Source organism: Quercus suber, unplaced genomic scaffold (genome assembly GCF_002906115.3).
Source record: "Quercus suber isolate HL8 unplaced genomic scaffold, Cork oak 2.0 scaffold_546, whole genome shotgun sequence".
Taxonomy (NCBI): domain Eukaryota; kingdom Viridiplantae; phylum Streptophyta; class Magnoliopsida; order Fagales; family Fagaceae; genus Quercus; species Quercus suber.
This window is the reverse complement of record NW_027069994.1, coordinates 482,115-495,975: the sequence shown is the minus strand read 5'-3', so window position 1 is coordinate 495,975 and position 13,861 is coordinate 482,115. Positions and strand designations below refer to the sequence as shown.

The window sequence follows — 13,861 nt, the reverse complement described above, 5'->3', positions numbered from 1 at the left end:
TAAAAAATTGTTTAAGTATTACAAATAAAAGCCCAAGGGGCACTTAAGAAAAGTCGTTTGCAAAAGGGAATAGAAGATAACTATTACAAAGAAATGATGAAGGGGCGTCATTTGAAGTCATTTTACTTTTTTCTAAATGAGAGGGTTTTCCACGTCTAGAACCTCCACAGAAGTATGGGAAGTATTGGCTGGAGGGTTCGCAGCTGGTTGGGCCAGAACAACGCCACTGTCCTTAGCTGGAGGAGCATCGTCAGAGTCGTCACCCTTAACATCGACGGCGTCATGAGCAGGTGTCATCGGCTGAGCGTTATCGATGGTGATCCCAGATAGATCCAGGTCTGGGAAGGCTGATGCGACTTGCTTAAGGCAGTCATCGAATCCAGTACCGTAGTATCCCCTGCAGGAATCGATAAAAGAATCTGATGCCTTGAATTTCTAGACTACGTCAGCCCCAACCGTCTCCACCTGATCACGTAGGGCCGTCAGTTCTTGTTCTAATTTCTCCCTCTAACGGTCCGCCTCTCCCAGCTTTTGCTTTATCTCCTTCAACTCTACATTCAGGAGACGGACAACCTCTTTGTACTGGCTTTATTGGTTCATCAAATTGACGTTGTGTTTCCTGACGCGGGTAACGACACCCTCCTTGGCCACGCACCGGTTTTGGAGCACCTTCACACGTACCAAGGCCTAAGAAAAGCACAGCCGTTAGTCAATAAAAAAAAAAAAGAAAAAAGAAAAAAGAAAAAAGAAAAAAGAAAAAAGAAAAGTAGCTAGGAAGAAGCTTACCCGTATCAGATCAAAGATGGCTGACGTTCCCAAATCCTCCGTCCCCACCTGAGCACAAGGGTCCATGTCCGTCGGTTTTTTGAATGATTCTACTTCTTCAACGACATAATCCTTGTGCGTCAGTAGGCAACGAGGCCTTTCGAGGATCGGACCAGAAGGGGTCATCACCCCTTTTCTAGCCCCATGGCCCGAGGTGGGGGGTGATTTCCCTGTAGGCTCGTCCCCAGGAGTGATGACCACCTTCTTTTATGGACGAGTATCTTTCCCATCAGTCTTCCTCTTTGATGAGCCTTTGGAGACGGCTTTGGGAGCTGATGAAGATGTCAATTCTCCCTTGGCCCTCCTTTCCTCCTTCTGACGGGCAATGACCGCCCTTATCCGTTACTTAGCAGACTCCATCTCTGCAAAAGGTAACAAACATGTAGAAAGTGACGGTTGGAGTTAAAAGTGATAGGGCCACACATAAAGAATAATAGATAAGCATGTACTCACGACGGCGAGAAAACTCTTCTAGCCTTCAGGCTTTTGGCGTCGGTTTAGGACCCCCATCGTATGTGTGAAGTGTGTCGAGGGTTATTAAGTACCAGCACTTTTGGTCCCCTAATGGAATCTTAAGAACTCGACGGATAAAGTCCCGTTGCTCCTTAGTTATAAGTGGGCGAGTGTGAGCTGAGAAGGAAACAAGTTGACGGTGTTAAAACACTTCAACAAATAAAAATGTCAATACTGACAGGTTAGTAGCAGATGGTCAAAACCTGAGTCTCTGACAAAAGCCCAAATGTTATTGAAATAACCATGGGGCATCGTCTCCCACTCTTCCTGACGGCACACCCAGTTCGTCCCTTTAACAAAAAAGAATCTACTTTTCCAATCTCTATTTGAGTTTGGCATTTCAGACACTAATCTCAACTCCCTCTCCCTAAAGGCAAAATGATACATCCCCTTGGAGGAAGCAAGGTGCTGGGGTTTATAACAATAAAAGAATTCCTCTAAAGAAAGTTGACGGTGTCCTCCGCTTAGACGGCCCAATAAGACCTTAGCACTTATGAAGATTCTCCATGAGTTTGGAGCAATCTGGCTAATAGACAACCCCAGAAAATCTGCTAGTTGACAGTGTAAGGCCGTCAGGGGCAATCTAAGCCCCGCGGCGAACATGGTGTCATTCATGCCAACATCAGCAGTTCTCCTTGTATAACATTTTTCATTTTCCCTGGGGAGACGGATAGGAATGTGGTCTGGGATTTGAAAATGTATGTGCAACTCTTTGAAAACTTTACCACTCATTTTCGGCAAAAACTTATTGACGGCTTATTCCTCGGGAAGGATGAAGGGACGGCTGCCTCTAGGACTTCCTGACGTTCCTTCACAGGACTCCTCGTCACTCTCCCTCTCTTTTCCCACCTCAACTTTACCCTCCTCACCAACTACTTCCTCCTGACCTTTGTCTCCGCGACTCCCTACCTCATCGTCAGGAGAATTGGCTGACGTCCCTCTCTTTAACGACCAGGAAAAACTCCCGGATTCATCACCCGAACCAAATACCTCGTCATAGCCCGTTCTCTCGTGGATCGATGAATGATCACTCGACATCTGATTACCTACAAGTGACAGATTTATTCTAAGCACCTAGGATGACGACCTCATTGTAGAAAAGTTAAAGTAAAATAAGACAGATACGAAGTAAGAAAGGGACTTACTAGTTCATTAAAAGTAGATAATAGTTTTAGAAATGACGGCAGCAACGTAAGTGATAGTGTAGAAAGGTTGACAGAGCAAAGGTGACGAGTTTTCTCTCCAAGAATCAGTAAAAATGAAATAGCAAAAATGAGGGGAAGAGGTGGATTATATAAAGGAGAAAATGCACAAAAGACAAAGCGACGCCTTCGACCAGAAGCGGAGCCAACCAGAATGCGCTATGTGTCCAAGCATTTAATATTGGCTGCTCGAGGAATTGCACTTAAATCATTTCCTCTCTCCTGATCAAAATGAAAAGTTAGAGGCAAAAAATGTAACTCCATAACCCGTTAGTTTAAACTGATGGAGATATGGAGTAGGGGGCAACTGATGAGTAAAATTATAGCTCAAAATTATTTAGCCCGTCGCCTTGATCATTAATATGGTTTAAGGCTGACGGGGCGAACTGTGAGAAGCTGAAGACCTGAAAAAGAGGATTGACGGAGGATGATCTGACAGGAAGAAGATAATCACTCATGGGATAATGCCGACAAGAAGCTAACGCCACTCTGATAGACGGGTATAAAGAAAGCTGACGATCCTGAAACTGACAGTCTTAGTAAAACTTTGGATTGGACACCACGCATGAATATATGAGGAAATGGCTTATATTCTACGCTTAATGTTAGTATCCTACAAGGAAAGGATTCTATAATATACGCTCCTTAGGATTCTTATAAGGAAAGGACTTCTAGCCCAAGGAAGAGATGGTCAACCTTCTACTACTATAAAAGTCCCAATACCCTCACAAATCGAGTTACGCATAATTACACCCTCTCTAGCACTCTAGAATTGTAAAAAGGTTCTAACTTGACCTTCGGAGGGTATTTGGCCGGCACCACACCGGTGCTCTCTGTTAGGTCCTTTCTTTTTTTTGTGCAGGTATCGCATCAAGTGAGCAAGCATCGTGTAACTCACTGGTGATATTTTCGGCATCATTGTTATACATTTGGATTCATGGGTGCCATTAGTATTTCTTCTATAGTATATCTATAGAAGTTGGAAAGAGAGAGAGAGAGAGAGAGAGCTAAAAGTACAATAACTACAAAGAATTTTTTTTTTTTTTTAATTGAGAAAAAACTACAAAGAACCTCTTGCAATTTGTTGGGGCCCTTTCTTAATCATGAACTGAACCTAACCCCAAAATTTAATATATTAGAAACTCATTAATTAACACACACACACACACACACACACACACAGAGATATATATATTAAGTCTAATATATTTCCCTTCCTTGGCCACCAGAAAAACCTAAAGAGGCATACATAATTAAAATAAAGAAGTGAAAAGGCATTAGGAGACTCCACCAAACTTAATTTTTGTAGGGAATAATGAAAAAAAAATTATTAAAACATAATAATTAAAATAAATTACTTGTCTTTCATGCTCTCGAGCTCATTCCAAATACTCTTACTGATCAAAATTCCTTCTAGTGTTATCAACCCCAACAACCTACACCAACAATCCCAAAAAACAATTAATCGAGCCAGTTAAGTTATTTTATTTCAAAGATGAAATTTGAAAAATTTCATAATTTTTTAAAACTTACCGTTGGGGAGATTGAGAGAGGTCCAAGTGAGATTGAGAGAGAGGTTGTTTTGTTCTTGCAAGAAAACAACAAAATATCAAAATCCCATGAAGCTTGTCCCTCAAAAAGTCCATCTAAACCCAAAATCGAAACCCAAAATCGAAAATCGAAACCATAAACCTAAAATCGAAACCCTAAAACAAAATGGGAACCCTAAAATACAAATCAAAACAAACAATTTAAAAAACTTGCTGTTAGTCGGCCTTGTGAGAGTGTCTTGAGTGAGACTGAGAGTTCGAGAGAGAAAGGGAGAGACCTAAGGCAACGCCGGTGATGGAGGACTGGGCTTTGTCGGCGCCGATTCTTCTCTATCAATAAATGCCTGCAAACCCATATCAAAATCAGTGAATCAAACAATTTGATATCTTATTGCATACAGAGACAGTGCAAAGTGTGTGTGCGAGAGAGAGAGAGAGAGAGAGTGAGTGTGTGTGTGTGTGTGTGTGTTACCAGTTCCAGATTCCGACCTTGAAAGGGTTTGGCTTTTTGTAAGAACTTCTCCTCAGTTCTCGATTTTGGAGGAGAATTGATTGATGAGAAGGGAATGGAGAGGAGGGAAGAGCGGAGGGAGGAAGGGGATTCGGAGAGGGTGGAAGTGAGGGAAGGAGGGGAGTGTGTTGGATCGAGAGGTAGCTTAATATCGTTGAGAATGGTTTGAGAGTTGTAATTTAGGGTTTTTTTCAATTGTGTGGTAATGAGGGATTTTTTTTTTTTTTTTAATTTATACTAAAAGTTGAAGCCGTGTTTAACCAAACGCAGCTTAAGACATGTAGAAGCTGCGTTTAATCAAACGCAGCTCTGCAAATGTCTAAGTTGTTTTTATTAAATGCAGCTCCAGCCATTTTTAGAGCTGCGTTTAATTAAACGTAGCTCTAAGCATCTTTTAAGCTGCATTTGTTGAACGCAACTCCAGACATATTGAAAAAAAAAAAAAAAAACCCGCTATGGGTTTGTAGCTGTGTTTTTAAAAACGCGGCTTAAGTCCTAGGGAGCTAAACGCAGCCTCACCATGACAAAACGCGGCTTCACCCCTGGTCTATAGCCACATCAAAAAAACATGGCTATAGGTCCAGGGGTGGAGCCGCATTCTTCATAAACGTGGCTCAAAGTTTCACCTGTAGCCGCGTTTTTGAAAAATGCGGCTAAAAAACGCAACTTAAAAGCGCGTTTTTTGTAGTGCAAATAAACCGCTCATATATCTAGTTAGGTTATGAGCTAAAAAATTACCTTATCTACGGACATGAGAAAAACTAAGCCAAGATTATGCTAAATGGCTATATTAGTTTTGCAACAAATGATTAAATTCTCATTAATTAGGATAGTTCACTTTAGGTATATAAAAAAAAAAAGTTTATTAGCTAACTTTAAAGAAATTTTAAAAGTCTACTCTAATATAGTTTAGTTTAGCTAAAACTCGGTTAGCTAAGACTCAAGAAATTAAAAATTCTTACTACAACTAAAATTTTATTTGAAATAAAATTAAAGAATTTTAAAATATATTCTAATTATTTTTTTCATCTATCATAATTGTATTTTACCCAAAAAAAAATTGTGAAAAGATACTGCCAAAGTATTAGTCTTGCTATAAATAGTAACTTACACAAGATTTTAGTGACAAAATTAAATCAATGTACAGAATAATGATTGCCTATCCCAAAAATTCAATTTAATAGAAAATATAAATTTAATCATTAACCAAAATTTAACATGGCTTAATGGCTTTGCTTCTATATCCTAGTAACAAAATGAGAAATGATATGTTCACAACATTTTCATAACAAATTCTAGGTGGCAGATTGTTACTAGTTGTTATTATTGGGATAAAAAAGTAATTTTAACGTTAGGTTCAAATTTGAACTAATAACAATTAACCATCTATGATTTGTTGTGAAAATATTGTAAAAATGTTATGAACGTACCACCTCTAAAAAGAAATTAGAGCATGGTAGAAATTGACATATATGAGTTACTCAAAAGCCTTGGAGAAGTAGATAAAAAATAAAAAAATAAAAAAATAAAAAAAAACCCTTGGAGAAGGAGTTTCCTAGGATTTCATTCTCTGCATTCATTCTAGCATTGCATCTGGCCTTGACTGGATCAGAACCGTTGCTTGCAATCTATCCCATGCAGGTCCCACGGACAAAACAAGATGCCTTTGCAATTCCAGCACATACTGATACCGTAGACAATAAAAAAACCCTTATTTACTTGGAGAAGGGTTTAAGGATAGGATTTAAGACTTGCGTATCACTCTTAGAAAAACTCATACAAAACCCTAGCATGAGAAAGAACAAAAACAAATAGAACAAAAGCAGTTCAAATTTCACACCAGAGAAGAAGAAGAGGCCAAAAATGTTGAAACCCAGTAACCTTCACAGCCTGAAATCTTTGAAACACCATGTAGACATGGCCTCAAGTTTCAGGGCGCTTACAACCTCGTCTTCCTTGCTTCTCAAGCAACCCTATCTCCTCGGCACTCAGTCCACCACTCAATCTCCTCTCCACCCAACTCCATGCCAATCCTCAGTCCGTACTTTTTTTAGTTCCAGAGACCCCAGGCGTGCTCACCAGATTAAGCCTCCCAGGAACAAGATTATCCAAATCGTCCCTGAGAAGAGAGCTTATGTAATTGAAAGGTTTGGAAAGTTTCAGAGGATTCTTAAGCCTGGAATCAACTTTCTCGTTCCTTTCATTGATAAGATTGCATACGCACACTCCTTGAAAGAAGAGGCTATTCCCATTGGTGACCAATCTGCTATTACCAAAGACAATGTTACTATCAGCATTGATGGGGTGCTTTATGTGAAAGTTGTCGATCCAGAGCGAGCTTCTTATGGTGTTGAACATCCTATTTATGCTATCACTCAGATTGCGCAGACAACAATGCGTAGTGAGCTTGGGAAAATGACACTTGACAGGACTTTTGCTGAAAGAGATGCATTGAATGAGAAGATTGTGGATGCTATCAATGAGGCTGCTACGAGCTGGGGCTTACAGTGTCTTCGGTATGAAATCAGAGACATATCGCCACCTAAAGGGGTGAGAAGAGTGATGGAGATGCAAGCCGAGGCGGAACGCAAGAAGAGGGCTCTAGTGCTTGACTCGGAAGGTGAGAGGCAATCCAACATTAACATCGCTGAAGGGCAGAAGAACTCAGTGATCTTGGAATCGGAGGCTGCAAAGATGAATCAGATAAATAGAGCACATGGCGAGGCAGAGGCAATTCTTGCCAGAGCCAAAGCCACGGCACAGGGAATTGAGGTGGTGTCAAAGGCTATTCAGGAAAGTGGGGGTGTAGAGGCTGTGAGTTTGAGAATTGCTGAGCAGTATATTGATGCATTTAGCAAGATTGCTAAGGAAAGCACCACAGTGCTCCTACCTAGCAATGTCTCTGAACCATCTAGCATGATGGCTCAAGCTCTCACCATGTACAAGAACATGATTGGGAATGTTCCCAGTAATGGGCAGAACACGATGGGGAATGATTATAGTGATGGCAAGATTTCAAAACTCCACAGAAATTAGCAAAGAATAGTCCTGCTGGTCATTTTTATCTGCATTTGGTAATTCAATTTAGTTTAGTCTTGAATTCTGTTAGATTTATGGAATGTTAAACTCAACTGAAATAGGGTGCTAGTTTCTCATGCTTAATTTGGTTGTCAGTGTCTTTTGGTCAATTAGGATTTTTTTCCCCCTGAAGTTATCATATAGGATAGAAATATGGGGGGGGTTTTGTGAACACCGTTTTTACTGTTCAAGATAAAACTTACATAACCTTCTATTCTTTTTGGTTTTACTTTGTACATAACTGATTTCATAACATGAGTTTGGGAAACTGCCAGGTTTGGAGTGACATTCTATATCCCTTGGTTCAATAGGTGAGGTGAAACAATGTCTGAATGCAATCTGCATGATTGAATGTTTCACTTTGAGGAAAATTTAATTAATTCTCTCTCAGCAAAAACTAAGACCAGGTTATACAATGAGACATTGAAGTGGGCAGTAATGCACACCACAACTAGATACATTGATGCTTTTGGCAATATAGTCCCAACACATGCTGTCAAAACCAATTACCATGCACGGAACTATGTCATTGGAGAAGATTATGTAGGGGCTGAGTTCCATTGTCGGGTTCAGGTAAATTGGATAGGGTTCCATTATTCTTTGGCCACTCGTTGTTGCTGGTTCCCCCACTCCCCCAGGCATGATTTTTGTGTTGTTTAGGCTACTTGATTTGCATCACAAACATGATTTAGGCCCTGTTTTGCTCAAGAGTGCAGCTGGCCATAAATGTGCCAATATCTTGAGCTTTTTTTCTTTAGGGTCAGAATATAATTAGAGACATTTTTTGCACTTTCCCCCACTCCCCTCAAGCATGATATTTTGAGTTTTTTAGAGTAGACTCCTTGATTTGCATCACAAACGTGATTTAGACCTCTGTTTGCTGAGAGTACTGCTGGCTACAAATGTACCAACATTTTCAGATTTTTTTTTCTTTAGGGTCAGAATATAATTAGAGATAGTTCTTAAAAGAATGGTTATTATTGAGGCATGTACTATTATTATAATTGAGATGTAGTATTCTCAAACTCCACCTCCACTATATGCAGCCATCAACCGGAAGCACGATACAGCAAGGCATTGGAAGAAAGGAACACTGCTACACTTATTAGATCTATGTGAGTTCTCAAAGAAAGGGGGTGAAGAAATGCCATTTTCAGTGAGAAGGTTATCAGCATTTGCTCTATCATCCTTTGACACCAATGATGTGCTCTGTGGGATCAATGGCATTTTATGATGGAGTCTGTTTATAGAATTCAAAACCATCTATATCTATAACTTTAAACTCCACTCATTTCTAATCCTAAACATTAATATATAGAGCTCACTCAATATATATCTATATAACCAACATAGGGGAGAACAGTGGTTTAGAATTAGAAGATCGATCATCCCAAGATTGTTTACTTTCCTCGTTGACTACTTGAATTATTAGTGTCAAATCTACATCATACAACTCAAACCCTCCACAGCAACCTCTCAATTTAATGGCTGTAAGAGAACCTATAACAGAAGGGGGACTTATCCCATTGGCTTCTGTTTTTCATTGTTCCTATATGACTTGAAACCTTTACAAGTATCAGTGGAAGAAGAAAAAAAAAATCTAACAAGATTTACATAATATGTGAATGTGTGGTCTCTTGTGCACCTCCACTCCCAATATGAGAGAAACAATACCTCTTCCATCTAAAGAATAGAACCAGACTTCATATTTCTCGCAGTCACAAGGTTCCTAAAGATCTGGTAGTGTTATCTTCCCAGAGTTGTTGTGATCAAGCTTACTGAAGTGATCGCAGATCAGCAATATATCTTTCTCCCCAATCTTTCCCATCTCTTTGAGCTTGTAAATTACATACTCTGATTTGCTGAAACAAATAAGGGAAATATTCAGGGTTGATTTCTACATGATGAAGAAGAAAATTAAGAAATAATAATTGAAATGCTATATAAACAGACAAGCTTTTAGTAGTCTTGTCTACATCTATAAGCCAGTAATGAGGTGCTTGATTCCAATTAGGTTAGCATAATCATCAAATTGATAAGCTATTATCACACACGTGACAACTGTCTGGCACCATTATATTGGCAATATACTAAACATAATTGATTAGCTTAGTTCCATACACAAAACCAATTTAAAACCCATTATAGTTGATCAAAAACCAGAAACTTGATTTTAGAATAGCGGAAACAAATAAATGACCAATTTACATGCTTACAACCAAACCAAACTGCAATTCACAGGAGACCAAAGGTATCCAATCCTATGTTCAAAACTAATTCATTGGTCACTTCTCTAATTATTGGAAAAAAAAAATGCAAAACAGCAATTGGCAAACATTGGGTTAGAATTACAGAGATCCCACCTAATGAAACCATTGTTATTGACGTCCGCAGCAAGCAAATCCTGAACTGTTATATCTCTAGATAACACCCACTTAGCAATACTTCTGTGCCTCTTATCAATCCTGGCCTCCACCAAATACAGAAACGCCCGTGCCACCATCAACGTCGAAAACAAAAGCCAAACCACGGCGAACAACCGCCCCGGCAGCGTCTTGAAGGCCCTATCACCATACCCAACTGTGGTAACAGACATAACTGACAAATAAAATGAATCAATCCAATCCAAATCCTCCACAAAATACAACACCAAAGTTCCCATCCCAATACTTAACACCACTACACCAAGCGCCAAACCAACCTTAAGCCTAATTCTCATCCTACCCTTTTCTACATCAACAATACAGTCCCCAGCTGAAAACCCTTGTTGGCGCTTACTGTTCATTTTGATCCCAGTCAAAATCATGTTCTCTTGCAAATCTAGCACATAATTCACAACCCCACTAAGCAAAATATGAAAGAAAGCAAAACCTACCAACACAAACACACAAGCAAAGACCTTTGTAGCTGGTGTTAGTGGAGTTATGTCACCGAAACCAATGGTACACATAGTGACTATACAAAAATAAAGGGCATCAACAACTGGGTGGGTTTCAAAACCTGAGAAGTTATCCTTGTTGAAAGAGTATATTAAAACTCCGAGAGAGAGATATATGAAAAGCAAGAAAATAGCTTGCCTGATGATGAAGTTGGCGTCATCAGACTGTGGTTTTGGAATCTGGGGTGTCTTGGGTTTGAGGTCTCGCATGACAGCCATGGCTGGAGCTGTCCTGCAACGGTGCAGGCCACCCAGACCCGAATTCGATTTCTTCATGTGGGTCGATGACACATCTGGGTCTTCTTCAACTTCGAGGATGGGTTGGAGTTGGGGCCTTGTTTGGGCGGCTAGAAAAGGCTCATTTTCCATCCGGGAAAATGGAGTGTAAAAAAATGCTTTTTTTTTTTTGGTTCTCTTTACAGATCAGTGTGTGGTTGGTGGTGGGCTTGTGAATTGATTGGGTGAAGTGGATCGATTTTATTTGATGCTTGATCATTGATCACAACCTTATGCCACAGAAATCACGCTGAAAGAGATCAGAGGTGTCTATCTTACGGTTGTGGGGCCCACCTCATATATATATTTTTTCTGAGAACTATATATATATATATATATATTAGGAACGGCCACCCGTATATTAGGACAAATAAAGTGTCTAATTATACTCAACACCAAATGATTAAGACAAGGAAGACTTTCTATTTTTATTTTTAATTGAATATTTTTTTATTATATCATTCATGAATGAAAAATTAAAAAAAAAAAAAATACATTTATCAATTGAATAGTAATTAATATTCAATTTGAATGAAATTTGATATGCATGTTAATAATGTAAAGAACATGTAATCCAGCAGTTAATATTTTAAAATATATAACTGCGGCGGACAAAAATTAAACAGACTAACTTTTTTTCTTTTTTGCTGAATAAACAGACTAACTTTTAACCTCACACAATTAATTTATAGAGATGGGGGTGCTTATCAACCTTGATTACCCTTGTTAGAGTGAGTTAATCTTGAAATAAGAGACTAAGTGCTTGGAATAAATGTGAGACAAGGAAATTGAATAACACTAGTCTTGGATTGATTAAGTTATGTTTCTCGGGAATGGTCTGAGGTATAGGTTTACACTTGTTCTTGGACTACAATGATGTTACTTTTTTTTTTCTCCTCTCTTCATATGTTTTATGCCCCTCTTCATAGAGGCTTCTTTACCTTATATAGTCACCTAGGTTGTATCTTGGCCTTCCATTTGGAGGGCTGTGGTTTATTTTCCTTGATACTTGTCTCATCAGGGTCTTGCTAGAATGTTTCTACACTAGACTACAAGTTGTGATGACATTGTTCAAAGGCTATTTCTTCATTAATACGGCCAGTTAAGTGGGTTTGGAGTATTGAACTATAACATTCTAGTGTGATAGTTGAACTATAAAATTCTTAAATTTTTTCGATAATTTTAGTTTCAGTCATTTTTTCCTAACAATCTAATTTCATGAACATATAATACAAGCATCACATTACATACCTTTACAAGTAGTAAGACTGATTAACGTTTATTATTGCACGTGAGTTTTTTTTGTGTACTTTTAGAATTAATTTTTTAATTTTTTTTTCTTTTTACCATTAGTCTCATGAATATTGTACTTCATTGTTGTATTAATTGAAGCTACTTAATTATGTTCATTTAAGGAGGAATATTAATACATCAACCACAAAAAAAAAAAAAAAAAAAAAAAAAAAAACTCCATATTTACACTTCATTTGAAAGTTCACAAAGGAATGCAATGATTTTAATTGCTTTTGAGAATGTATGTAAAACTGTGTAAAACAGTTTATGTGTAATAAACATTACTCCTAATTAAAAATATGAAAGACAATGAAATATGGTGTTGGTCTATAACGGTCATTGCATTTTTTTGCTAACTCTCTATTGTTTATTTGCACTACTTGTGCAGAGAATGACATTGCTCTTGCTCCAGTTCTCGCTTTCTTGCTGATCCCAAAATTATGTAAGATTAAGATTTTAGTGTTTATACTTTATACTAGAACTAGTCGTAGACCCGCGCATTGCGCGAGATAATTTTTTTTAGGGTGATATTATTAAATATATTTGGGGTAATAAGTAATAATGCTCTTCCATTTTGTTTATATTAAAACAAAATATTTTAAATTTATTTAAGAATCTATTTATAAATGTTTAACCATGGTTAGTAAAGACATTACTCATAACTTTAGAATTAAAATACAAATTTATAAAATACCAAAAGATTAGAGATGACAAATCTCTCCATAACTCATTGGGAAAAGAAAAGGGGAAAAAAAAAGAAGAAGAAGCAAAAGACATTACTTAATATTTTGAAATACACCTTAATTTAAAATTTTAAAATAAGAGAATTTAATTTTAAAATTAAGGATAATTTTGGAACCTACCTTAAGCAAGGCAGTTTGGTACACAATATTTTAATATTAATTTAACAAAATTTGGTTAAACAAATGTAAATGGTGAAAATATTTTTTCCTTTTAAGTTTGGGATAGAGTGTCATTTCTTCAAAACTCAAGGAAGGGGAATGTAATTACCTCTATATTATTATTATTGTTGTTGTTGTTGTTTGTTGTTGTTTAATAATTGATTTTTCATTTTCTTTTAGGTTAATAAAAACCTTACATATACCTTTTTATTTTTATAGAATATACTTTTTTTTTTAACCTTTACATATCTTTTTTTTAATGTGAATCTTTACATATACCTTAAGTAAACTCTATATATTCCACTTCTTTAGATGCGTAAAATCATAAACTACTACTTCATAATGATAGTAGCTAATTAGTTTTGTCACTTTTTTTTTCCATAATTTCATTTATAACGTTTTTTACTATTATCATATATTTACTGGCTAATGATTTTCATAACAGAGGTGTTAAATGAGATGTAACATTGTTTATTAGATTTTTAAATGTAATTGTGTATGAAGATTACAATATATATATATATATATATATATATAAATTTAAATGAAATGTCCAAAAAGGGATTTTAAAATTTTCAACTTTATTTCTTATGTAATTTCTATTATTACATGAGAACATCTCCTTTTAGTTATGAATTAGAGTTTAATTGCTATGATTGTGTATAATTATTGATTATTGATTCAATTTTTTAAGTGAATGTAACAGTTGATTTTATTGCACTGTAAAGTTTTTAATGTTCTCCATATTGGTCATGTAGGGTTAGGATTTGTGG

At 37.2% G+C, this 13,861-nt stretch overlaps 2 protein-coding genes and 1 long non-coding RNA gene across 3 annotated transcripts; 1 reads left to right on the top strand and 2 right to left on the bottom strand.

The window, feature by feature from the left end:
- Nucleotides 1-3,473, bottom strand: LOC136063598 (uncharacterized). Its single transcript, XR_010625231.1, has 3 exons — nucleotides 1,279-3,473; nucleotides 787-1,187; nucleotides 1-687 (listed from the first exon to the last, which is right to left on the bottom strand). It is a non-coding gene; the product is annotated as an uncharacterized LOC136063598 (long non-coding RNA).
- Nucleotides 3,474-6,420: 2,947 nt separating this feature from the next.
- Nucleotides 6,421-7,815, top strand: LOC112005034 (uncharacterized). Its single transcript, XM_065764230.1, has one exon. The coding sequence runs from the start codon at nucleotides 6,465-6,467 to the stop codon at nucleotides 7,635-7,637; it is 1,173 nt and encodes a 390-aa protein (XP_065620302.1). The 5' UTR covers nucleotides 6,421-6,464; the 3' UTR covers nucleotides 7,638-7,815.
- A 1,245-nt stretch (nucleotides 7,816-9,060) lies between these two features.
- Nucleotides 9,061-11,171, bottom strand: LOC112005062 (two-pore potassium channel 5). The gene is made up of 2 exons (XM_024037309.2): nucleotides 10,043-11,171; nucleotides 9,061-9,541 (listed from the first exon to the last, which is right to left on the bottom strand). Exons 1-2 carry the CDS (start codon nucleotides 10,984-10,986, stop codon nucleotides 9,409-9,411), a joined length of 1,077 nt encoding a protein of 358 aa, XP_023893077.2. The 5' UTR covers nucleotides 10,987-11,171; the 3' UTR covers nucleotides 9,061-9,408.
- Nucleotides 11,172-13,861: the final 2,690 nt, after the last annotated feature.

Bases quoted from the DNA above. Each gene is read 5' to 3' on its own strand.
- LOC112005034 (XM_065764230.1), top strand. From the start codon at position 6,465: ATGTTGAAACCCAGTAACCTTCACAGCCTGAAATCTTTGAAACACCAT.
- LOC112005062 (XM_024037309.2), bottom strand. From the start codon at position 10,986: ATGGAAAATGAGCCTTTTCTAGCCGCCCAAACAAGGCCCCAACTCCAA. The intron at 9,542-10,042 runs GTGGGATCTCTG...TATTTGTTTCAG, and splicing joins AATAACAATGGTTTCATTAG to CAAATCAGAGTATGTAATTT.